This window comes from Peromyscus californicus, unplaced genomic scaffold (assembly GCF_007827085.1).
Source record: "Peromyscus californicus insignis strain IS unplaced genomic scaffold, ASM782708v3 Scaffold_14__1_contigs__length_90479793_seg_2, whole genome shotgun sequence".
Lineage (NCBI taxonomy): Eukaryota > Metazoa > Chordata > Mammalia > Rodentia > Cricetidae > Peromyscus > Peromyscus californicus.
In genome coordinates this window covers 59918246-59945611 of record NW_026294436.1, presented here as the reverse complement: position 1 = coordinate 59945611, position 27366 = coordinate 59918246, and the positions used below count along the sequence as shown (strand labels likewise).

At 36.7% G+C, this 27366-nt stretch overlaps 1 protein-coding gene across 7 annotated transcripts in view; it reads left to right on the top strand.

Moving 5' to 3' along the window:
- Rgs7 (regulator of G protein signaling 7) overlaps nt 1–27366 on the top strand; it is a 390273-nt gene that overhangs the window by 294919 nt on the left and 67988 nt on the right. For 6 of the 7 annotated variants that reach the window (XM_052737709.1, XM_052737706.1, XM_052737704.1 and 3 more), the window contains 2 exons: nt 9734–9840; nt 13451–13502. The exons of the other annotated variant lie outside the window; for it this stretch is intronic. In XM_052737709.1, coding sequence (XP_052593669.1) covers nt 9734–9840; nt 13451–13502 — 159 coding nt within the window. The remainder of the gene's footprint in view (nt 1–9733; nt 9841–13450; nt 13503–27366) is intronic. 7 annotated transcript variants of the gene reach the window in all.

Sequence of the window (27366 nt, the reverse complement as noted above, 5' to 3'; positions counted from 1 at the left end):
TGATTGGGGCAGACAGACTGATAGAGCTGAAAGTCAAATGCATTGTGTTTTCAGCAGATACTTTCATGAAGACAGGCAGGTTTATAGGGATAAGTTTGATAGCTGAGCTTTAGTAAAACAAAAATTCTGGACAATATATTAATCAATTAAAGATAGGATATAGCACCTCAGACAATACAAAGACTTCTGAATTTGTATGACTAGAGCTTTCAGGGTACAAACCTGAGCAGTGTATTATTCTAACAAGCTAAGCTTGCACACGCATTCTAAATAGGCAAATTAAAGAGATAAGTAATGACAAAAAACTGAGCTTGCTTTCTTCAATGTGACCACTTTGGAAACAGAAACAAAGAGGTGCACCTCCTCCCAAGCCCATCTTTGACATGCTAACATGAGATTTAGATTTAAGTAGAGGATAAGTATGCTTAAGTAAGCATTCCTGACTCAAGAGTTGTCTTGATATCAGTCTCTTCTTCAAAGTGATGTGTAAGTTTTCAAAGCTATATGACATCTATTTGTGAAGCACAAAACCCTCCCTTTGCTGGCCCTTAACTTTGCCCTTTCCTGTTTCCCAGCCTGAGAATCTCAGAGAAATTCAAACTCCTCTGGCTCCTTTGTTTCAGTAGTCTGGCAACCACAGAGGGTAACACTTGTCTCTCTTCCCTTTCAATGTTCTTGAGACCATTCTTCCTTCTAGAAATTGTGATGCTCAGAAGGATGCCAAGTTGGTGCTGAATGCCATTTGAACTGCTAACTGTACCTTCATATTTTCATTACAAATGTCACAAGGGGCCTGACAAATGGGGAGATGGAGTATACTAGTGAGTAGCGGCTTCCCTCTTCCTGGTATATTGGGTACTCACCAATGTGACAGCAGGTTTTTTTTGTAGTAACTGATCATAAACATGAGGATATTGATAGTGCATTTCTAAATCCCCTCCTTAAAGCTAAATGAACTCCTGATTTGTCATAGGTTACTTTTGTTTGTGAGGCAGATGTGTGCTTAGATACAACCTTGCCTAATGCATCACAGTGCAGTACTTTTGCACCATCTGACAGAGAGAATGATGATAGAGGAGATGAAAAGCGAAGCAAAACACTGGTGTGAGAGGTTTCCTCTCCTGTAAACAATCCCTTTCCCTGTGGTTGTGTGCTATTTCTCTAAAATAAAGGGCAGCATTTTAATTTCCAGGTTTTCTTTTTGTTTTTTCTACCACTCAGCTCTCATTTTTCTCAAGCTGCCTGTATTTATATGCACTATTTTGCAGATTGTTTTTTCTTACTTTCACCATCTGAATCAACAAAGACTGGGTTATTAAAATAATTAATTAGTTTTATTGTGTGAATACAAATTTCTGGGATTAATCGTTGCTTATTCATAGCTTTTGTCCTTTGTTATCCAAATTGCAAAACATTTCTATATTCAAATTCAAACTCCGATGAGTGCTGAGGTAAAATAGATTGTACCATCCAGCCCACCTTTGTTCATAATTGGCCCTGGGCTACCATTCCTGTGTTGTTGTGATTAGACTGAAGGCCATTAATAACATTTTATATAAGAAATAAAAAACACCGTGTTGTCCCAGGATAATTGGGTCTCAAGCTGTGCTGCTATCTAAGTTCTAAATCTCGCTTTGGAGATTTATTTCAGTTAGTTTCTTCTAAAATGGGATTTCAGGGCATGCCAGGAATGATAACACTGCTTCCCACAGCAGAAGAAGGCAGCATAGGTTATAGTTTATCATCTGAGGCGGAGTAGGTAAGCATCAAGTTCCCAATTTCCTCCGATGTCCTTAGTCCAATGTTGTTTTTTATTTTACTTTTGCATGGTGGGGATTCAACCCAGGGCCTGTCATTCTAGGTGAGTGTTCCACCATGTAGTCTTGTCCCTAGCCTCTGGATTTTTGAGACAGACTTGCACTGTGTAGCCTAGACTGCACTTGAAATTTCAGTCCTCCAGCCCATGGATTGCAGATCTTCATCAACATAACTGAAAATCTACAGAGATTTCTTTTTAAGTTGATTTTAAAAGTCGGGTTGAAAAACTTCTGGGTGAATAATAAATAGGTGTTTCATCCATTTTTCATTTTCAGTGCATCTAAGCCTGTGCTTGCATTCTGAAATTGCAAGAGGTTGAAAAAATTTTTACGTGTATGTTCAATGCCAATTACAAAGAGGTGATGTAACTTAGTATATTCGTTATAGAAAAGAATTCCTCAAAGTATTAAAAATGAAACATGTAATTAAATAATTCCTCTCCCGCTACTGAGTACACATTAAAGGAAATCCAATTGTTCTATTGATGTGTTAACTGCACTCTCACGGTCACCACACCACACAGTTGTTCCCAGTAGCCAAGAATCAGCCTGCATCTACTAATAATATGGAACACATATATGTACAGGAATGTGCACAGATTGTAGTCATCCTCAAAAAATAAGAGACTATATATATATATATATAAAACTTACAAAAGACATAATTTTATCATTGGTTTTTAAATTGTATTACATTAACTGATATTAAAATGATGAATTAATCTTGTTCACCTGAGATCAATCCACTCACATAATTTTGCATGGTGTGTGTGTGTGTGTGTGTGTGTGTGTGTGTGTGTACTCTCACACACATGTAGAGGCCAGACTAAGACAGAGTTTCCTTTGTTGCTGTCTACTTTGTTTTTTGCAGTAAAGAGGGTCTTGACCTGGATCTCTCCTCATGAATAGCGAGCCCTAGTGATCTGCTGGTCTCTACATCTTCAGGAGAAGCATAACGGGTTCCTCAAACTTAGCTTTTGAAACTGAGTTCTGCAGTGTTTTTCTCAGGCCTTTAAACTTTAAAGCAAGCGCTTTGGTGACTGCGCTATCACCCTAGACCCCTGCTGGATCTTATTTCATAGTATTTTGTTAAAGATTTCTGTTTCTTTTACAATAAGAAAAATAAATGGTCTGTTATTTTTCTTTATCTTTATGTCTTAATCTAGTTTTAGTGTTAAAATAATGCTAGTTTTATATAAGTAGGCTATATTCCTTCTGTAACTATTCTGGAAAAGAGATTATAGAGTAATTGGATTTTTTTTTTTTTTTTTTTTTTTTTTTTTTTTTTTTTACATTTGACAGAACTCATGAGAAAAATCATCTAGATCCATTGCTTTCTTTTTTGGAAGTTATTATTTATTCAATTCCTTTAATAGAAACAGGACTATTGAGTTCTTCATTTCATCTTGAGTGAGTTTTGATATTATCTTCAAGGATATGGTATATTTCATCCAAGTTATTAAATTTATGGACATGATGTTGTTCAGAGTGGTCCTCAGTTATTTGCACAACATCCATATATCATTAATGATGACCCCTGTTTTATTTCTGATATTGGCAATTTGGGTGTTTTATAATAGTTATAAGGCTGAATGTTTATGAACTTTGTTGATATTTTTCTGCAAACTTGAGTTTGGTTTTGTTGTTATTTGCTTGGTTTGTTTTGGGTTCATTTTGGCTTGCATTAGGTTTCAAGTTCTCATCTGTCTTAAGGTTAAAAGTATCCTTAAGGAAGAAACATAAGAATTACAGATCAGAAACATGAATGTTCAGGGAAATGAAAAATATCAGGGAAAGAAAAAAGTAAAGAGAAAAATGATGTTTTATTTTGTTATTCTTAATTTGACCAAAATATAACTTAAAAGTAATAACAGTAAAAAGTGTTAGAGTAGTATTTCCCAATCTGTGGGTTGTGACCCCCTTTGGATGACAAAGAACATTTTTACAGGGGTCACATATCAAATATCCAGCATATCAGATATTTATATTATGATTCATAACCATAGCAAAAGTACAATTAACAAAGTAGCAATAAAAATAATTTTATGGTTGGGAGTACCACAATAAGAGGAACTGTATTGCCGGGCAGTGGTGGCGCACGCCTTTAATCCCAGCACTTGGGAGGCAGAGCCAGGCGGATCTCTGTGAGTTCGAGGCCAGCCTGGTCTCCAAAGCGAGTTCCAGGAAAGGCGCAAAGCTACACAGAGAAACCCTGTCTCGAAAAACAAAAAAAAAAACAAAAACAAGAGGAACTGTATTAAAGGGTCACAGCATTAGGAAGGTTGAAAACTACTGTGTTAGATTATTAGAAAATATCCATAAATAAAATTGAAGAGATGAGTTAGGAATAACCCAGCATAAGGTACCTAAAAGACTCGAGAAGCAGAATATGTGTGTACTTCAAAATATGGAAGGCACCCTTGGAGAGAAAGGGGGGGCTCAGAATGACAGTTGAAAGTGTCTGAACTGCTCTCTTCGGAATTGACAGATCAACCAGCGCAAACGGCAGTAAGAATACATTGATCTGAAGCTCACTTGGTATAAATTGACTTGGTGTATGTTGCCTTTCATCGAATATCTTTCCCCAAAACCAGCAATATTGTAAAGTTTACATGGATTATTCACCAAAATAGAGCACATTTTGGGTCATAAAGCATATCTTAACAAATTTAGGAGTATAACAGTTATGACATGCTTATTCCAGAAATCAATGTAAGAAAAATACCTAGAAAAACTCTCTTGAATATCTATAAATAGGCAAAATATTTTGTTATAGCACTTGGCCAAAGAAGATAAGCTAAAGACATTTCTGGGAAGGTAGGCTGTCTTAGTTAATTTTGTGTGGCTATATAATAGAATGCCAGAAACTAGGTAATTTATAAAAAATAAAAGTTTAATTGTTTACAATTTCAAGATTCAGAGGCTGGCTTTGGCCAGAACCTTCTTGCTACATTGTCCTGTAGAAAAAAAGGAGTAATATTTGTTCATTCAGACAAGTGGGACCCTTGTAAACTAAAGGCCTCTTAAAAGTCCAACCCCCCAGTAATGTCACTATAGAGTTTTGGAGGATTAGAACCCATAGCAAGCCCACAGTAATGTGTTCCCTTCATTGTTCATTGGAAGAAGCACTCTTTCCTTCCTCTTCCATTTCTCAAGGGTATTGTCATTAAACATTGGATGTCACTTAGTTTGGGGTATTCTGTGAGCTTGGCTGACCTGTGCTTTGGTCTGCCTCATGTATTTTAGGAAGTTCTTGGCTATTTTTGTATTTCCTTCACCAAGCTGTCTTTTCATGTCTTCCTGATATTTCAGTTAGGAATGCTGTAGCTTTTGATATCCCTCCTACTGTCTCCTGAGCCAGGGGGATTTCTTGTTGGCATATTTCATTCATGCTTTGAAGGATATGTTGCCTCTGGAAGCATTTTTGCTATAACTACTATATTCCTCTTCAGATTGTGTGTGTGTGTGTGTGTGTGTGTGTGTGTGTGTGTGTGTTCTTTGCTGCCTAGGGTGAAACAGGCATGTCCTGGAGCAGATGTATCATGTCATCAAATTTGATTACCTACAGGATTCAAGCAGTTGGGTTAGGAGCTAAACACCTATGATGGGGAAGCCTAATCTAGAACCAACTACCCATTTCCTTTTGAACTAGATGGAATGATGAAGTGGTACAAACTGTGTCATTTTATATCAACTAATGTCACTGTAGCTTTTGCATGTGGTATTGATGCATAGCACATATCTTACTTGGTTATCACAATGAACTTTTGACAGAGGTACTTTATTAACTTCATGCTCCTGAGGACACCAAGGCCCAGGAAGTCCCTGGCTAGTGTTCCACAACCAGTGAATAGAGAGTTGGATTTGACTTCAGGCAGTTTACTGTTTTTAGGAAAGGTATTTACATGTATTAAACACTTTGTGCATTTCTCAATGCTGATTGAATTTATGATTCTGTTTTTTGTTTCTTTCAAGCAGAAGCCGTGTTTAAAAAGTGTGTGTGTGGTATTTGAGTGTGTATTCATGTGTTCAAATGTGTGGGAGCATATATATGTATGTAGGCATGTGGAGGTCAGAGGTTGATTTGGGATGTCTTCCTGGATCGTTTTCTATCTTGTATATTAAGAATATAATATATTATATTCTTACTCGAATCTAACTCTTTCTAATTGGATTGCTCTAGTTAGTCAGCTTGTTCCAAGTATTCTCTGTCTCTACCTTCTGAGCACTGGGACTGTAGGTGAGCTGCCATACCTTCTAGGCATTTGCATGGTTCTTAGGGATCTGGTCTCTAGTCTTTGCACTTACACAGCAAGCACTGTACCCATGGAGCCACATCTCCAACCCCCAAACAACATCTGCTTTGCTGGATCCATTCTCTGTACTTTACTATCATTTGCTATTGGCTTTTTTTTTTAAATCTCTATTTGTAATTAGTAAAAACCAAGTAATACTCAGATTGTTTTTCAGTGTGAAAATGTTTAAAAAGAGATGAAGCCCAAGTTACTTCTTTCACTACCTCCTTCTGCTGAGAAAATAGACCTGCTTTAGAAAGTCCTAATTCAGTAATAGTCCATTTCTATTTGGCTTTGTTGGAAAATAAAATGTTCTGTATGTATGATTTCCCCAAATGTCTGACCTTACCTTTTCAAATGGAATTCTAACAGATCTAAAAGATGATGTTTCAAAGGACTTCTGAAATGACCATATCATATTCCAAACAACCTTTGCTTTTCTGACTTGGAGTCATCCCAATGAGTGCCTATTACTTTACTAGTAGGCAAATTACCTTTGTATATATTTTAGCATTTCCATTGCCTTGCTGGCTACCCTAACTTTTCTTTAGACTTCCTTCTAAGATATACCTGGATAGATCCTAGTTACAGTTAAACTGGGTGCTGGGAATGACACAACTGGATGTTTTTACAACTTTATTTTACTTTAACTTTGCATATATGCATGTGAGGGTATATACAACTGTATTTGTTTTTTTCTGAAATATGTTTTTAATTGAAATAGAATAGAATTGTATCACTTTCACCCTCCGAGGTATCCTCCCTCCCACCCCTCCCATCCTCCCTCTTCAGGTAGATAGCTTCTTTTTCTTTGATTATTATTGTTACATAGAGCTATATTTCATAAAAGATATCCACATAATACCTAAGTGAAAGGTTTTGACTAAAATATATAGAATCCAGTGATTATTATCACAACTGTTGTTTTCTTGGCCCCAATGCTTTCAATCTTTGTGGGATTATTTGCTGTCTTTGGAGACTGCTGTGCTTGTCTGTGGATAAGACTCGATTTTGAAATTGGGCTATAAATATACAGCACTTCACACAGAAGAACTCAACCTTCTTTTATAATATGTCATTCATCCTTTTAACATTTGAAGTACTGTGGTTTAAAAAAAACAAATTAGTCTGTAAAACACTCTTCTTCTAAAGATGTTGCTAGTCTTTACCTCAGGGTTTGAGGTGAGGAAGGGATAAATGCCTGGGTTTGGCACAGCTGCTGCTGCTCATCACTTGGTGGCAGTTTGGGGATGACTTTTCTCAGTGCACACATCACTTGGATGTCCAAATGAGCAAAGAAGCTAGGATGTTTTGGTTGCTGTGTTGCTGAGCTTGAACTGTGTGGGTGAGGCAAATATCACTCACACATGAAGATTAATTATAGATTAATTTGCCAAGAAGCATGACAATGCTGAGCCATTGTTGGGAGGGTGATCTTGACTGATTACTCATTAGACTCTTTCAATATTCCACTTGGATATTGCCAGTGATCTTTCTGGGTCTTATTAAGTTGAGGTGATGCTGGAGTTTTAGGAGCAGTTGGATCGTGGGAGCATGTAGCTCCATGATTATCATTAAATAAACAAATAAACCTTGTAACCATGCCCTCTAATCACTAAGATCTCTTGCTACCATTTTTGTCTGTAATATCAATATTAGCTTTTCTCGTTGCACGACAACCCACATCGAATCCTTGTAGAAGGATTTGAAAAGGATTGTACTTTGAAAAGACAATATAAGCATTAACATTAATTTAGAAAAACTGAACAGACCTCTCATAATCACAGCACAAAACACTTTGGCCTTTTCCCATGTAGTAATGTTTCCCCTATTTAGGATGGGCTGTGTATTTGAGTTCTATTATTCTATTCTGTTTATCTACTAAGCAATATTGGTTATTTATCTTCCCAAGTCCTAACTCTGATACAAAATTTACTTCAGATTTTTCACCTATTCTTTAATAACTTCTTAGTGGAAATTATGTCTATAATCTGAGACTCTCTTAGCATTTGCCCAAATACATGGAAATCATTTTCTAAGTCTTATTGGAAGGCCAGTCACCTTAATGGTTAAGGCAAATGGTTTGACTTTACCTTGACCTAGGAAGTATATACTACTGAGGAGGAAACTAGTTCATACTCTTAAAGAATGGGATTCCCATCAATAGACTCTACCAACTTAAAACCATGATAAAGAATGATCAAGAGCAAATTTTCCTGAGCCAAACATGTCTAGAGAATTCTTCAAGGGGGAGTAAAATGAGACCAAATATTTTTAAATCAAATAAAAGTAGATTCTTGGTCCTCAAGAGAAGGTAGATGTTCATTATCTTTCTTAACAGAAAGCACTTACTAAGGCCTATATGTGATAGCACTACATAAAGAAGAACATGCAAATGCTGAGGAATGGCCAACAACGGTGTTGGCTTCTGAGTGGATGCAGGAAATCAGGCTGACACTCACTGGCCTCTGGCTTTTTTGACTGCAGGCTCCCAACGTTAACTTTCACTACATTTTTCTAAGATTCATCAAGACTTTAGCTCCTAACTGCCTTTTATGTTGGTTTTGTTATTTGTTTTGCTTTGCTTATTGAGTCACATAATGTCCCAGGCTTAGAGTTGGGAAGCAATTTACTCTCTCTCTACACCACTCTGTTTTCCTTCTTGTATCTGTACTCCGCAATCATCCTCATGTGCTGTAACTTAATTTCTTTGACTGGCAAGTATGCTGGTACTATTTCCCAGCACATAGACTCTAAAATCAAAGTGAATAGAAATGATTGTAAGAAGATAAGTAAGCCACCTGAAATTTCAAGGCTCAGGGCTTGTTGCCAAAGGCATGTAAGACTCTTGAACTTGACCAAAGCTGTAGGCTCCTAGTCATTGTTATGGCCAAGCTGTCCTCAAAAATCCTCTTACATTTTAATGTGATGGCCAACCCAAAATAATGAGGAGAGCATGGGAAGGACTATCAGCATATAGAAGATTCGGCCTTCCTCAATCTATCTTGTTAGAGGCAAATCTGTGGAAGCGGAGCACCAGGGAAGTACCTCGAAAAGATGTTAATCTCATTTAGTGTGCCAACAATGAAGCAAAATGGCCCCATATATCCAGTAGCTACTATGCACAGCCATTTGTCTAACTCAATTGCATAAATATATATACATACACACACACACACACACACACACACACACACACACACATATATATATATCTTTACCAACAGATGTGGGAAGTAACAAGAGTTTAAGCAAGAAGATATGTGTCTCTAAACTTTTGGTTCCTTCTATGTCCACATGAGCTCAAGAGTTTAAACTAGAATGTATAGATACTGTGCAGGAAGGTCTTGATTTTGAACTGGGAGTGTGTGTATATGTACATGTGCACACACACACACACACACACACACACACACACACACACACACACACACCTTTATAGAGAGATTGTTCTATGCAACAGGGACTGGACTGGGAAGATGTTAAAAATTTGGTACAAGAATGTGCTGAAAGAGAATCAGACAAATGTTACTCTTTTGTAATCAACAGCAGCAACAAATTCCAATAAATACAAAGGGCTTTCATGTGCCGTTTTCATTTTGCTTTGCTTTCTTGGAACAGTGGAGGCTCTCCATTTGGGAACGCTAATGGCTGCCCATGGCTACTTCTTTCCCATCTCAGATCATGTCCTCACACTCAAGGATGATGGCACCTTCTACCGGTTTCAAGTAAGTGAAAACATATATTCTTTCACAATAAATCAGAAAGCCTGAACTTTATGACTTCATTTTTTATGAAAGTCTGTGTGTTTACAGAACTTTTGGAAACTATTACATGGTTGTCTTAGGCTACTTAGAAAGAAAAGTGTTCAGGTATAAGCATCAGAAGTTATCATAAGACACATATGGGAAAATGTGGAATCTGAATTGCATAATAATTGAAGTTATGGTTTCACATAAGAAAAACTCAAGGAAAATTCAGGAGGTGACTTACTGGAATAAAAAAAAAAGATAGGGAACACTTCAGTTGTCAATTGCATTGAGCAAGCAGGAAGTTGAGAGATATAACTAAACTTATACTCCCACCTGTGACCTCTAACCAACTTCAGTTCCAAAAAATTCTCCTAATACATAAGAAGTATTGCTGATTGACTAGTCAGTTGTCTATATGTGTCTAACTCTTCTTGTTTTTAAAGGAAAGTCTTTGCTACTGCAGGATGACATTTTTATACAGTTCTAATTTTTAGAAACGTTTTTCACACTGATGCTACAAGTAAAATGTAAGACCAACAAACTCATAAATTCTGAAGGAGCAATTGTTCTATGCTTACAAAAATAAAAATTATCTATCTTTATAGTCAATATGAAAAATAAAATCTCCAGTGTGCCAAAAAGTCCCTTAAATAGCAACAACAACAACAAAACAACACTAACAAAACCTTATTCAGAAAGAAATACTGACTATGGCCACTCTCTTGAGAATTATCTAATTTAAAATGTTTTCATGAAATGATTGAGTTCAGACATGGCCCTCAGTTAGTGATAATGGGTTGATTTGGCCATAATTTAAAACCTTTTTTTTTCTGTTCTTGACCTTCCCAGAAAGAAATTAGTTGGCAGACAAAGTTTGAATGTCTTATCATGCTTCTAAGTCCTAAGTGAAGGTCACAATGCACCACTGCACATCTAGAGGAGGGAGGAGAATTTTAAAGAGTCTTAGGACAAAGTGAGAGAATAGGGTCAAGTGGCATATTCATTACATAACTACAAGAATTAGGAGAGGTTATCAAGTTCAAAGTGCTGTTAGATATATCTCATGCAAATCTATTAAAATTATTTTATTAATATTGATTATTAAATGTTCCATATTTTAATAATCCATCCACCTTTGCAGTATATCTAAATATAACAGATTAGCAGATCTGTTTATCATTGAATCTGATAACAAAGTGAAAGGAATCAAGAACAGAGTCAAAGTGAACTGAATTCCTACCTGCAAAGTCTAGCAAAGTCATGGTCAGTCTCTGTTTGAACAGATCTAGTAGCAGAAATACATGAAGGTTCATAGTGTTTTCCATTTTGTTTTGTTTTGTGTCCATTTTCAAGCTTGTTCCAAGCAGCAGAAATGTCTTGAATTGAATTGAATTTCACCTCCTTAGAAGGAGCATAAAAAGAATGGGTTAAATTCTCAATGCCATGTAGATTCCAAACATCACTAAGAAGCTAAAGAAGGTACAGGGTATGCCTTTGAGATAAACAGAACCTCAATTTAATTTCATTGATGTGACACAATAGATGTGTCTAATACTCTTAGGGCATTTTTAGAAATGTCCAATTATTTACTGTAAATTTTAAATTGTCTGGTTACTCTCTCTTTACTAACTGGAACTGAGACCTGACGTGATTTCCCCAGGCAGATCTCACATGCCTCTTGTGGAGTTAGTACATGCACTATTCAGCTAAAAGCTATTGAGTAATGGCTAGAGCTGTTGGAGTGAGTTCTGTAGTAGCAAAGGTGGCTAGCTCTGAAAACAACACTCATGCAGTAAAATGTCCTGAAGTCTAGAATAACCATAGAAATATGTAATAAATAACAAACTATAAGGGTTTGTTATTATCTTACAGTGCCTATTATTTTAAGTCAAAATTTTTCCTGAGAAAAATCTTTCAATATTAGTGAAAAATGTTGGTTTTATGGCATTTCTCTATAATATTCCAATGTAAAATTCTATTTTTATAGTCATAAGATTCTCACTGAGTATATGGTAAAAGAATAAAGGGAAAAAGTAAAAGTAGAGATGAGAACAAAAGATGTCTATTTTACCGTATGTCTAGAATAGGTACAGTCTAAAGCTAGTTAATCAATATGCTTATACATGGATACACACACACACACACACACACACACACACACACACACACACACACCAAAAATGAAGCAACACCAAGCAATCAGTGCTCCCTCTGAGAGGCTTCTTAAAAGCAGAGCCCTGCATGAAAGCAGTCTTTTGCTACTTCATTCCCTCATGGCTTTACTGGAGTCTGGGTTCAATTTAATTTCCAAGAAATCAAATCTTCAAACTTCTGTCTCCCACAGAGTTAAGTATGATTGGGGAGGATAAGAGTGTTTCATATACATCTTCCTACCCCCTCTTAATCTAGTGGTTCAGTCTTTTTTTCTTCCAAATCCCTACTGTGATTTTGTTCATATGTGCACAGAACTACTATTAGTTCTTCTTCATCATACTGAAGTAATTTCAAAGAAGCAGAGGCCAAGTCAAGATCCTGGTGGTCTCAGACCATTTTGGAAAAAGGCCCTCTCCTAAGGACTCAATCATTTCTCCACAGGATCCCTTTCTACATCTTTGAGAATCATTCTGCTAGAAAGTAAAATTATCAGACAGTCAGAAATATCCCAAAATATGTTCATTGCACATAAATGATCAGTATAGTTAGTTAATATATAATCAACCCACTATATGAACATCTACAGCCACTGTTCCTCCAAGTTCCTGTGTCATCCCCATTTCAACAAATGAAGTTTCTTATAAAGTTCTGTGGTCACGAGTCTTTGTGTAGGGTCCAGCTATCAGGGCTAGAAAAATCCTGGGGGGAAAAACATGTTAATTATCTTAAGGTTTTTATTGCAAATTTGTATTTCAGTCAGTGTATTTCCAGAATTTTACAGAATCAGAATTCTGGCTATTGTTAATCACATCAAAGGTATTATTAGTTTAAAAAATGATCTCTGGTTTGTACCATTTAAAAGTTTGCAGTAATAAATGAAAGAATGTTTTTATAAGTAAAGGTCAAAGCGTGCTGTCGTCATGTTGAATAATGTTGGAAGTTGCATTACAAAATTAAAATATCCCAGCAAATGATTCACAAATCTTAGAAATGATTCTAAACTTTTAGAATCCATGAAAATCAGAAAGGAGATATGACATGTGGGAAGAAGTCACTGTATTTAAACATGGTTCATTCTGAATCTTCTGAACATAACATTCTGCTTTCAGCCCCCTCTGTGGCTGAAACAGAGCCTTTTGTTTGGATACTGCAGTCCTCTCTTTTAACCTTATATCTTTTGGTGCAAGATGATGGAAAATGAGCACCGTTTTAAAGCCCTGCTGGGCTTTGGCAAATCTAAAGGCTGGGAAATTCATCAGTGCATGTAGATAAGAACCTTGTATTATCTCTCTGTCAGCTTTCTCTGGGTTTAAAAAGTATGTTATTAGAAATGTAGTCTAGATAGCCACTGAAGATAAACATAAACCATACACCAGAAAGTCTACTAAATATTTATATGTCTAACCAAGACTCCTCTTTTTTCCTTCCATAGACACCCTATTTTTGGCCATCAAATTGTTGGGAGCCAGAAAACACAGACTATGGTCAGTGCAATGCTCTTTATTTTGTCCTTAGCCACTTACGTGTCTATATACCAAATACATGAATTTTGTTGCTTTTTTTCATTAGAGAGGAAACTACAATTCTTGGCATGGATCAGTGATGATAACACCCAATTTATGCATGGCTTCATTTGGCAAGTCACCAGACTTGATGGCAGCTCTTTACAGTACAATGCTCTCTGTATCTGTTAAAGAAAAGCTCCTACTTACTTTAGAGTGCTAGAAACAAGCCTCAGATGGTTATGGTTTCTTTTTCATAGTATCCTATGTATCTAGGAATAGAGACAAGTGGTTCCAGAGAGCCAATGTCCTAGTTTTCCTTCAGCTCTCCCGCTCAGCTATGAAGTTTGTTTTTTGTTTGTTTTGTAAAAATAAAACAAAAACCCTCTGGCTCCCTAAACCTCTACTTTACTCACTGTTAGTGAGACATCATATGATTCTACACCAGAAGGTTATGTTACACATAGAAAGGCCACTGGCAAGCCAAAGAAAATGTACAATAGCAAACCTAATCCTAATAAATCAAATTCAGTGATCTGAAGATAACTCAAGCTCAATAATGAAGATTTCAATGAAGCTCTATTAGAAAAAATTTTTGTCCCTAGAAAGTGTTCATCTTCATGCATTTTCCTATAGGTGACACTTTTATGAAACAAGATTGGACAAATTTTAAATGCCATGTCTACAAATGTTTATTGAAAACCATTCCTGTGCCTTGTTATAGAAGATGTTGGCCATCCATAGGTATCTGACTTAACAGCGCCATTGAGTAGCTCATAGCCTAGAGAAGAAAGTAGAATCCTACAAAGAGTTCTGGTAAACTGTCATGTTAATACGCCATTGGCATGTATAAAATGATTTGGAAGTTTTAGCCGGACGTTGGTGGCACATGCCTTTAATCCTTGCACTTGGGAGGCAGAAGCAGGTGGATCTCTGTGAGTTTGAGGCCAGCCTGGGCTACAGAGTGAGTTCCAGGAAAGGTGCAAAGCTACACAGAGAAACCCTGTCTCGAAAAAACAAACAAAAAAACAAATGATATGGAAGTTTAAAAGAATAAAAGATTGACTTTATTTGGTGGTGATGGGTGGTATCCCAGAATGATTTCATAAAAGAACTTATAACATCTGAGCCAAATTTTAAAGTAGGAAGAAGAAATTTATGTGGTTTCATAGTTACTATTCTATTGCTGTGAAGACACATCGTGACCAAGGCAACTTATAAAGGAAGGCATTTAGTTGGGAACTTTCTTACAGAGAGTTAATGATCATCATGGTGGGAAGATTGGCATCTGGTGAGAGCATGGTGCTGGAGCAGTAACTAAGAACTTTATACCCTAGTCCACAGGCAATAGGTAATGAGAGAGCAGGATTGGGCCTGGTGTGGGCTTTTGAAACCTCAAAGTCACAATGACATACCTCCCCCAACAAGGCCATGCCTTCTGATCCTTCCCAAACAGTTCTATTAACTGGAGAATAAGCATTCAAACATGATCCTATGGGGGCCATTCTCATTCAAACCACCACATGTGGTGATGAGACACGAAATCATTTGAAGAAGTATCTTAGGGTTTTTATTGCTGTGATGAAGTACCATGATCAACCATGAACAAATGCAACTTGGGGAGCACAGGGTTTATTTCACTTCTACTTCCATATCTCAGTTTATCACAGATGAAAGTCATAGCAGGAACACAAACAGGGCTGGAGGTCCTAGAGGCAGGAGGCCATAGAGGAGTGCTGCTTACTGGTTTGCTCTCCATGACCTGTAAAGTCTGCTTTCTTTCCTCTGTCACCCAATACCACCATCACAGGGGTTGCAGTGCCCTCCTACATCATTCACTAATTAAGAAGATGTCTTATAAGCTTGCCTATATCCTAGTCTTATGGAAGCATTTTCTCAAATGAGATTCCCTCCTCTCAAATGACTCTAGCCTATAACAAGTTGACATAAAACTAGCCATCACAGCAAGAGAAAATACTATCATATGCAAAAGCAGTGAGAAGCTTCACAGTAGCTTGGCTTTCTTTGTGACTTCCCCTGGAGAGACATCTTCAGAAGGAAACTGTAGGAAAATCCATAGCAATTGTTTAGAAGTATCCTTCTTAGTGGTCACTGTAGAAACATTAATTTAACAAGTTACTCCAGAGTGGCCAGGTGCTGCAGATGGTATTCAAACATACAAATAGGAAAAAGTACTTTATACAGTACTGTCAAATTAACAGAGAAATGACATCATTCCATTACCTGAGTGGAAATGCCCATGTCTTCATCTGTCATTCACAGTCCTCAAAATTGAAACCCTTACAGAAAGTTGAGAAACAACTGCTGATGGTCAGAGTCCGAGCTTCCTGTCAAATGTGGAAATGTGTCTAGGAACCTACCCATAGGGTATATGCTATTCACATTATACCACCCAGAGAAAGACTAAGCTCCAATGGTTATTATGACAAAAGGCCAAATGTATGCCTTTAAGGGAAGTGTGACACACTTCTGTGTCTCTGGTTGCTGCTTCTCAAACTAGGTTAGAGATCTTGACTTTGAGAAATGATTGGAATAATTCATACTGATATACCAGAGGAGACTGGAATCACTCCTGTTCCAATCTCACTAAATATAAACTAGTGATTTTTGCTCATTATTGTTACCCATCATACACAATGCCCCTGTTCCCTGTTTAAGTAGTATTATTTTTTATTCACCTGTTTATTTACATCCCTGCTGCAGCCTACCCCCATCCTCCCCTGCCAGTCTCCCCCACCCCATTCCCTCTATCCCACCCCCCAATCCCTTCCTCCGTCATCTCCATCCAGGAAAGGGCAGGTCTCCAATGAGTATCAATAAGCATTGCATATTAAGTTGCAGTAAGACTAAGCCCTCCCCATGTATTAAGGCTGGGCAAGGCAATCTGGTATGAGAAGTAGGGTCCCAAAAGCCAATTTAAAAAAAAGTCAGAGACAGCTCCTCTTCCTGCTGCTAGCAGTTCCACAAAGGACCAAGTTACACAACTGTAATATATATGCTGAGTGCCTAGGTCAGTCTCATGCAGGCTCCCTGGTTGTCAGTTAAGTCTCTTCAAGCCCCTATGAGCCCAGGTTAGTTGATTGTGTGAGCCTTTCCATGATGTCCTTGACCCCTCTGGCTCCTACACTCCTTTCTCCTCCTCCTCTGGGGGATTACCGAACTTTAACTAATGTTTGCCTATGGGTCTCTGCATCTGCCTCCATCAGTTGCTGGATGGTGCCTTAAAGAGAATTCTTATTGTTGGTGGTTCTCTCTTCCAATATTTGTCTTTTTCATTTGGCAGTTAGAGTGATCACAATTGCAGTCCATGTCTAATGATTTATGTTTCCATGCTGTGCCTGAGGAAAAGCCATGATCTCTACAATGAATCACTCACAGAACATGCTTCATAGTGGGCATTCATCATGTCTCATGTCCTTTAGCTTTATACCGACTCTCACTGGTATCCACAGCAGAGGGGACAGTCTCCTGAACTGTTTCTCAAAGCCCAGCCAGCCTATTTGTAAACTAACTGGAATTATATTGTTAAATTATCCCATTTGTTTTTCCCTAATGAATCATATTCTGGTTTATTTTGTAGCTCGCTTACTTATTAAACACCAACATAAGGATGTTTAGTTATCCATGGTTTGTAGCAGGCTTCCTCAGACTGCCAGCCCTCAAATCATGACATGGAGACTTAATATCAGTTATGAATGCTCGGCCTTATCTTATGCTTGTCCCACTACACTAGCTCTTATAACTCCATTGAACCTGTTTCTCTTCAACTACATTTTGCCTCAGGGCTTTTTACCTTTCTTTCATTCTGTATGTCCTACTTTTCCTGCTTCCTGCATGTCTGGCTGACTGGCTGCTGCCTGGTTCACTGTATCCGGGGCATTTCCCTTTCTTTCTCCCTCATTCTCTCTTCTCTTCTTCCCTGAGCCTAGATTCCTCCTCCTACTTTGCCTATGAGCCTCACCTATCCCTCTACTGCCTAGGTATTGGCTGCTCAGCTTTTTATAGGCCAATCAGGTACCTTGGGCAGGCAAAGCAACATATCTTTACATTGTTAAACAAATAAAGCTTAAACAAATGTAGCACATCTCTACATCATTAAACAATAAACCAATGCAACACACCTTTACATATTTAAAGCAATATTCTGCAACATAAACAAATGTAACACATCTTTACATAACTAAGTAGTATTCCACAACAAGGGCTTATAGTCTTAGGTGCAAATAAATTGCACTATCAGTTTGAATTACTCCAGTCTTTCATTTTCTGCTTCTATTTATTTAAAATATACTCTTAAAAACCCCTTCTTTAAAAGTGTATTGATGATATGGCATGCTTGGGCTTTAGGTCTAAAGTACATTGACTAGGCTGTATTTTCTAAGACACCTTTGTGGCATAGGAGCACAAGAAGTGGTTGTATTATTTTATTTTAACTTTATTGTTTGAGATACATTTTCTCTAAATATCCCAAACTGACCTCAGTCTACAATCCACCTGCCTTAGCCCTGAATGCTGAGATTAGAAACAGGCCTTACTATGTGAAACTGTAAAGAAAGTCTTTAAGTTTTTCTCTTATTCTTGGCATCTTTACCTCCTTTCCCATCACCAAACTTGACCTTATTCTATATGTTATATAGAACACAAACCTCTATAGATCAGTCCATATGGAAAAATCATGTTTTTATAGTTATCTTGGCACTATATTGATTGTTTTTAACAGCTAAAATAAGCCAATATGGAACACAGCTACATGAACTTCATTCTTAGAAAATCAAGGTGGGTGAGAATATGCATATTGATTGTGGAAATACAAAAAATAATTGCAATCCAAACTCATAATAGTGTTGAGAATGTGTTTCTATGGATACATTTGCATCAGTCAGGTTGAGACTTGGGCTTGCAGTGAGGGATGGAGGCCAACACACAAGGAAGCACAGGACAACTTTGGTGGGAAATAGATGGTGTCAGTGGTGGCAAGTAGAAGCAGATACCAATGAAAGGGGCTTTGCTGGTAGCTCTAGTTGTATGCATTGTATGTGAAGAGTATAGAAAATGAATTTCAATGATTGAATATCCAATGTCCAGATAGGAGTTTTGTCTGTTTGCTTTCATTTTATTTAGACAAGAGTTGCATACTCCAACTTCAGATTCCGTATGGAGTCTATTATGTCTAGGTTAGCCTCAAATTGGAAATCTACCTGCCACAGCCTCCTGATTTTTAGGATATAAGCATGTGCTGGCATGTCCAGCTAAATAGGATTTTAAGCCTAAGAAACAGAACTTTCCCTTAAGGACAGGAGTTCTAGCTGACTCATTTCATTTAGTCCATCCATATTCTAGCCTTGCCTTTCAATTTTTGATACATTATTCATTGTGTACTTTTTTTTTTTTTTTTTTTTTTTTTTTTGGTTTTTCGAGACAGGGTTTCTCTGTGTAGCTTTGCGCCTTTCCTGGAACTCACTTGGTAGTCCAGGCTGGCCTCGAACTCACAGAGATCCGCCTGGCTCTGCCTCCCGAGTGCTGGGATTAAAGGCGTGCGCCACCACCATTGTGTACTTTTTAACAATGTATTTTTCTTGTTTTAAATAGTATGTTCAAATATTGTTGACCTTGATTATTGAGAACTTTGTTTTCTCTGGAGATGTTAATGAAGCTGATGATGCATTTGGTTCTTGGGCCTTCTTTGATGACATACATGATCATGTGGATGATTATGGCAATCAAAGCCTGAATTGAATAACCTAGGAATATATAGTTCAAAGGAAAACACTGAAGGTTTAGTATGGAAGAGCTGTGATGTATAGAGGAGAGAACTTTCTGGTGTGCTTCTGAAACAAACACATAGCACTTGCAGAAAGAAACATTGAATTCTTATATAAGGCCCTTCTATCAACAAAAATTGTTCCAACTTATATTACCATTACCTGACAGAACAAGGACTTGTGCCTCAGTAATATTCAATGACTTTCTGACATTTCTCTAGGATACTGTGGAGGTTTTCAGACCTACACAGAGAGATTATGCTTGGTGGCATTAAACAACCACATTAAGACTAACTTCCACTTGCCAAAAGCATGCTAAAGTGATATAAGACATAAGGGGGAACTGAGGCATTTTTCTTAGATAATAAAAAGGGTCCAGTCCAAACAAACCATTCGTATTGGCACACCATGGCAACAATACTGACATAATTACCGCTTTGAGTTAAGCAATAATTGTTCCTCAAGGAACAGGTTTAAAACTGATCAGTTACCATTGACAGAAGGCTTACTGTGTCCAAACATTCGTGTTTGTAAGAGGAATGACTGGAAACTTATGGACTAATATAAAACAACTTCAAGGCAGGCAAATAAACAAAATCAAATTGATAGTCTGTAAGGCTTCAGAACTGTGGATCAAATCTTGACTAGCTGATAACAATGCCTGATATACATTAATATGTTAATAATTCTCTTCTCTATGGTATTGAGATGGTGAGAGCTCAAGATGATGAGGAAAGGGAAAGAATTCTAATTTTTAAAATTGGAAATTATTTATTCTTGATTCATCATATTGCAATGCTTTCAAATAGGTCTGTCCAATTACCAAAACTGTACTTTATTCAGTGTGGCAGTAACTATATTTATTATATAACAATTCTCATTTTAGAAGTGCCTTGAAAAAGCATCCACCATTCTAATTTACCTTCCTCAATAGAACCTCTCAATCTTTGGCCATTTGCTTCTGTCAATGTTATGTGTGTTTAGAAAAATTAATAGACTTCAGTCACTACTGATCCAATGGATTTTAAAGAGATAATAATGGGGTATTATCCTTTTAAGTATAAAGATACAGATAGATTAAAAGTAAAGTAATAGATTAAATATATGCCATGTTACAGTAATTGAAATAACTCTACAGTAGATATCTTAGTCACTTTGTTATTGCTGTGAAGAGACACCATGACCAAGGCACTCTTATAAAGGAAAATGTTTAACTGGTGACTTTCTTACAATTTCAGAGGTTTAGTCCATTATCATCATGGTGTGTAGTATGGCAGCACTCATGGTGCTGGAGCAGAAGCTAAGAGCTACATCTTGATCTGCAGGCCAAGAGAGAAAGAGAACTGAGCCTAACATGGGCTTTTGAAACCTAAGAGCCTACCCCCACCGATACACTTTCCCCAACAAGGCCATACCTCCTAATCCTTCTCAAAAAAATGTCACTCACTGATGACTGAGCATTCAAATATATAAGCCTATAGGAGTTATTTTTAATCAAACCACCACAAAAGACAAATTATTTTCAAACAAAGTATAAGAATAGATAAAGCACAGAGGAATTTTAGGGTAGCAAAACTGTCTTTATGAGATTGAAATGGGAGATCAATGTGACTGTACATTTATGAAAATTTACAGAATGTTCAACCCAAAGAATGAACCACCATGCCAACTATAGATTTAAAAATTATTAATTAATATGTAACAGTGGTTCTAACTTAACAAATGTACCATACTAATGTAAGATTAATTACACATGCAAATGGAAATTGCATTGCATAATATAAAACTGCAAATTCTATTCATCTTTTCCATAAACCTCACAGAACTCTAAAACCTGTTTTCTGTAATGAAAATATGTCCAAGTATATAGTTTGAACATTTACATATGTATCTGTCCTCTTTAATGCTCTCTATAGTTCCTGATTCTGTGGCTTGTTGTGTTGATTTCTAGGGTGACCATAACAAGATATCAGAACCTGTGTGGCTTAAGCAACAGAAATTGGTTCTCATAATAATGGCAGGCATCCTCTGCAAATAACTAAGAAACAAATTCCTGTAGAGTTGGCTTCTTCTGAATCTTTGGTTTTCAGAGATCTGACTTCTCTGTGTCTCACAAGGCTATCTCTCTGAGAAGGCTCATCTTTGGCATCTCTTCTCTTCCTAGAAAGATACTAGTTATCTTGGATTAGGGCCCCACTCTTAGGACCCCATTTTACCTTAGCAGTTTCTTTAGTGGCTTTGTCTCCCAGTAAAGTCAAATTCTGAGATTACTGGGAGGTAGAGCATCAGGACATGTATTTGGACAGGGAGATCCAATTCAGCTAAGGTAGAGTCTATCACTGATTTCAGCAATTGTTTAGTCTTTGCTTAAAAATATTTTTGTTTGTTTTTCTCTTCTCTTTTTGTCCTTGCATATACTCAGATAGTTGACAATTTTATTCTATTGACTTTGTTTCAGCTTTGTGGAAGTTTCAATTATTGTTTTGAAGCCCACTGATTTATCAGTGCTGTCTAATCTATTGTAGATGAACTCATAAAAAATTTTTAAAATTTATATTTTTTATTAGTTTTTTCTTATCACAGCATCTACATTACTCCTATTCCTTCCTCTCCCTACTCCAGCTCTTACTGTGTCTCACTCCTAAATATATGATGTCTTATATTATTATTATTATTATTATTATTATTATTATATGGAGACATACATAGTTATTTGTTTATGCTGAGGGAAATGTGGAATTTCCCCTGCCCCTGTTGGTGTTATCAACTGATATCAATTATGATGGTCTTTAAGTTCTTGATTTCTGTTTTTCCTTTTCTTTTTTTCTTAGAATTCTCATCTATATGATTGCATGTCTCACATGTTCTTGCACACTACTAGCTTTTCTATGAAAATATTTTAATCATAGTTATTTTTAGTTTTTTGTCTGAAGTATATTAACTATTCTGTTTTGGGATAACATTCACACACAGGCTTTGTCCAAAGATTTTTTTTCCTTCAGCATGCCTTGGGATTTTTTTTTTTATTGAAAACAGAACATGCTATACTAAATAGATGAAATTAAGTCTATACATCTTCAGTGTGAGAGGTTATGCTTTCTGGCTAAGAGATTATTTTACTGTCTTCTCGACCTGTGGGTTTTGTAGACTAGACCTTTGGTTATTGTTTTATCCCTCTCTCCTTTTGCTTTCTTGAGTTTCTCTAGAATTTTCTTCTTCTTAAACCAGGTCTGACATATGTCACTCTTTCAGTCATACTCCCCTGATGTTATGTAAGGGACTAGTTGATACCTGGTAGGTGCAGGGGAAGAAGTTTCAGTATGCAATCTTACAATTAGAACTCAAACCTATAGCAATACTGGCAAGTGACCTGCACAACTGTGATTTGGTCTTTTCAAAATTTCTTTGCACTTAAGTGTAGTAAGAAGACCAGAGTGGGGAGGGTTTGGCATCCTCTCCCTATACTCCAGGCACTTAAATCAGACCCTATTAAATGCAGAATGCTCTAGGTGTGTTTCAGAATGTTGGCTTTTCCCCACTTTGTTGACAGTATGAGGGAATTTTTATTCCATCCTCATCATAGAACACAATAGGATTCTTGTGGGTAAAAGTTAGAAAGATACTGTAGCCCTCCTAAGACTGCTTCCTGACCTCAAAGGAGGCTTTAGTCTCAGATTTGTCCACAAGGGGCCTCCAGCTATTAGAGTTGCAACTTGAATATTACCGTCTCTCAGGGAGCATCCCCAGGTTGCTATTTTAAGTCACAATTCTCTGGACAGTCCTGTCTGTGTCCCCAAAACCAGGGCTGATGGTTTGTCTTCTGACACCAACCCTTGAGTGGGATAAAAGCTGGTTTGCCCCTTTGTTCACCTCTTTTCACTGTGAGGGTAAATGGGAGTGATAACTTCCAAATGCCTCTCATGTCATACCTTCTGTTTGAATGCAGAATTTTCTAGAGAAAATGACAAAGTATGACTAAGCATTTTGTGCTTTTTTTTTTTTTACCTTGTTTCTACTTTTCTGTCTTTCTTTTCATTTCATTCCATCATGAGATTGCTTCCTAATGTTTGAGAGCAGAGCAAGTTGGTCATGTCTTCTCTCTGTATTTTCCTTTCCTACTGAGAATTCAACCATGACCATCAAGAAGACTGTCATTGCTATTAAAACATTGTGTAGAAGTGCATCTTTGGGGAAAAATACAAACAAAACAATTTCCAGCCGGGCGGTGGTGGCGCACGCCTTTAATCCCAGCACTCGGGAGGCAGAGCCAGGCGGATCTCTGTGAGTTCGAGGCCAGCCTGGGCTACCAAGTGAGTCCCAGGAAAGGCGCAAAGCTACACAGAGAAACCCTGTCTCGAAAAACCAAAAAAAAAAAAAAAAAAAAAAAAAAAAAAAAAAAAAAAAAAAAAAAACAATTTCCAAGGAACAAGTATTGAGGAAGAAAAAGAAAGCTTTTGTCACTGTCCAAAGTGATTAACCAGTTTTCTCAACTCTTGAAGTTAAGGGGACATACTTATAATACAGGAATTAATGAAAGAAAGCAGGCAGCATCTTACTAAAGGGGACTAATGTCTGTGCCTTTCCTGGGACTAGGAAGAGATCTTCCAGGGACTTCCTTTTGTTCTTTCCATTGTCTACTGTTTCCAAGTGTGGTCATTGGTAAATGTCCTGGGCTTAGCAGGGAGACCCTATTTTACAATTCTAAAACATTCTTCAGGGAGCAATGGGTCCATAGACGATGCTGTCCCAAAGGCTAAGGTAGCAAATAAAAAGACATACTACTATGCAGGCAGAGGAGCCACACCTTCTCATCTCATTCCAGTCACCATCAGACACCACGACTCAAATAGAGTCAGTGTTTGCAATCAAAGTAGCTTTCAAATACCTAGACAACTTAAAAATCTCTGATTTTGTAAGAGTGTAGTAAGGTAACCTTCTAATTTGTAGAGTGAGTGGACTGTCCTATATCTATCTTAATATAAAATAAAACCTTTAATTATTGCATACTTTTTTTGCTTGTTATAAGAGGTAATATGAGCATTACAATTCTTTTATAAAATAAATATTCATCATGAATATTTATTAACTATATTCAAATATGAAAAATATAACAAGCTACCTTCTTAAAAAGAAAATGTAGCTTATTTTCATAATAGTAAAAAGATTACTCATTATCAACACTATTTATTAAAAGGAACTAAAATATTTATGCCATCTGAAGAATGAAAATTATACTTGTAAATTCTTCTTAACAGAAGCTTTGACATTTCACAAAACTTCTCAATGAAAATTTCAGTTGTTAAAAAAAAAGAAAATTTTAGTTGTTAAATAGTCTGTCTAACTTTTAGGGTTTTATTTCCAAATATTTAAGCACCTGCTTCACAGTCTTGTTCAAATATCTACATGTAAGACTATTTACATGTAAGAGTATTATAAAAGCATATAAATGTGTTGGCTGTAGAACTTGTATCACTCCAAATCCAGTACACAAATAGTTATCCAAACGGAAAGTGAACTAGTCTTAAGTGTGATATCAATAAAATAAATATGTAAATCCCACCAGTGTTTGGAGGGTGCCCCCAGTTCATAATCTGATCTCTAGCTATGTATTCAGTTATATTGAAAATTGTTCCACAAATCTCTGAGCCACCAGCTTGGGAATATTCAGTTATTTGTCTCTCTATATAAGAAACCAGCCCACTGACTTGGGCATGATAATACCTAATGGCCTGTCTTATTGGGCTCCTTCTTTACTTTCTTTATGAGTGTATCTTTTTACTTTAAATTCTCTGCAAAGCTGCAAAAAGGGAAAGGAATGTGTTTTCTATTTCATAGTAATATACATTAAGTTCTTAAATGTCTAACTAGTATCAATATTACTTTTGTCTTTACATCATTATTTATTTATATATTCTATCATCAAGGTTATAAATATACATATGTAAGTATAATATGTGTATGTTCAGGGACTGACTATTCTATGAGTGTAGCTCTGACTTACCCATATCAATAGGAGTGATTTTAAGTATAAATTCTTGGTGTTTTTCCCAATCAGTTGAGCTTGGGACTCTGACTTAGGCTCCCAGTAAACATTATAAATAACCTCTTCAAGGTGTACATTAAAGATTGAAGGCCAGTGACTATTTGGATTTATGGAGACAAATTAGATTGATTTTCTATTTCTGATGGTTTTCTGTTTTGTCTGATTTTGAATGGTTATTTCTAATTGTCTAACTACATGTTAACCGATACTATGGCAGGAGCTTGAATATCCCCTAATGACTCTCATTGGATATTTACAAACATTATCTAATTTTTATCTCTCACAAAAAAAATCTTTAAAATGTTTCTAGCCATGCTCTATAGATGAAAAATAGTTAAGAATCAGATGTGTAGAAGTTCTACTCCACTGATATTAAATCAAAGGACAGGGCCATGATCCACTAAGCCAGATTGTTTCTCAGGTGGATTGCACACCCATGTAGAGTAGATGAGAAATCTAGGGAGGTGAAATTTTTGGAAGAGTTGTTAGAAAAAGAAATAGGACAACAAACAATAAGCTGGAACTAATTTGTCAATGAAGTGAAAAACAGAAAAGAAGGAAGAGGGAAAGAAAGAATAAATGAGTGAATGATGGATTTTAGGGGGCATGTTAATTCCTAAAAGATGTCATTAGGTTCTATATGGAAGAAAGCTGAACACCATTAAACAAACTTCCCTGAAGGTCGAGACCTGCAGAGAAAGCAAGATAACACATGTACTTGGCACATGTGTTCAGCTGCTTATCTAGGAAGAAAGACCCCTAACAAGCAGTCTATTTGGATGATATTTTTCTATCAATAACTTAGTTTAGAACTGAGTTTCAAACTCTTCTGAATATGACATCTTTATGTCAATCAAAATATTGTAGTTCCATGGTGTTACCATTAAGGTTTAGATAGAAAAGGAAATGATGATAATAATGTGACAGTGTACAGAACCATACATTAGGAAAAGAGATGAGTCTGCTTCACAATGAGGAATGTGGGACCTCACATTTGAACTATAGCATGACCTCGCTCATTTGTGAACTTACTAGATTTTTACATCCCAGCAATACCACTTATACAGACATGGCTCATTATATTCTGTGGGATTAATCAATTAATTTATAGCAAACTTAATTGACATGAAATGAACATTGCTTTTCAATTTAAACCCATGAACATTGTTCTCTGAAAATCAGGACCAAGTCAGAATGACACTTCTGAGCAGGCATGAAATATCCACTCGGATGATTAGTGTAACTATGTGGTATTGCCATATGTTATGAAGTAGAGACCTCCGTAAGTTTCAGTAGCCAGCTAGCTTCACTTTGTGCATTCCAATCATAGTGTGACCTATTTGCTTGTCATTGTTCTGTGTAAACTGAAAGAAACCATTGCAATGTGAGGACATTTTAGAGCCCAGAACAGTGACTTCTCTGTAGATCTTACTTTGAGAATCATGGATTCCAGGTTTGTATGGATTGACAAACTTTCCCCAGCCCAGTTGTTTGGGTGAGCCAAGTAAACCACATTTTCTCATGAATTATTGAGAGAAAATTCCAAGGAACCCTTTTCAAGCTTTAGTACAATGGGCACAATTCGTGTTAATTCATGGTGAGGGGCCTAGATTGGATGAAAATATTTTGGTTTTGGTAGAGTTTTATCTAACAAAGAAGGGATGGAAAGGACACAGGAGACTTAGAAACTATCTACGTACAAGCAAGTCTCCACTGAATTACTTTAGGCTCTTTAGAAAGCATAGTTAGTCTGTCCCTCACTTTCATAAGCTGGTAACTACAAGGAGCATTCTGATCTCCATTAAAATTTTACTAAAGGAAAATTGCTATTCATAGTGGCCACGGTATAAACAATGATAGTCCTGACTTATTAGCGAGACTTTTGACCACCACATTTATGTTCAAGTGATTTGCCAGAAAAGCTAGTCTTTAATTAAAAGGTCCACTCACATGTTCAAGTTCAACTTTTGCTTAATCAAACTGAGGGTGGAGAAAAGGTAGTATTTTGTTTCTGTGCTAT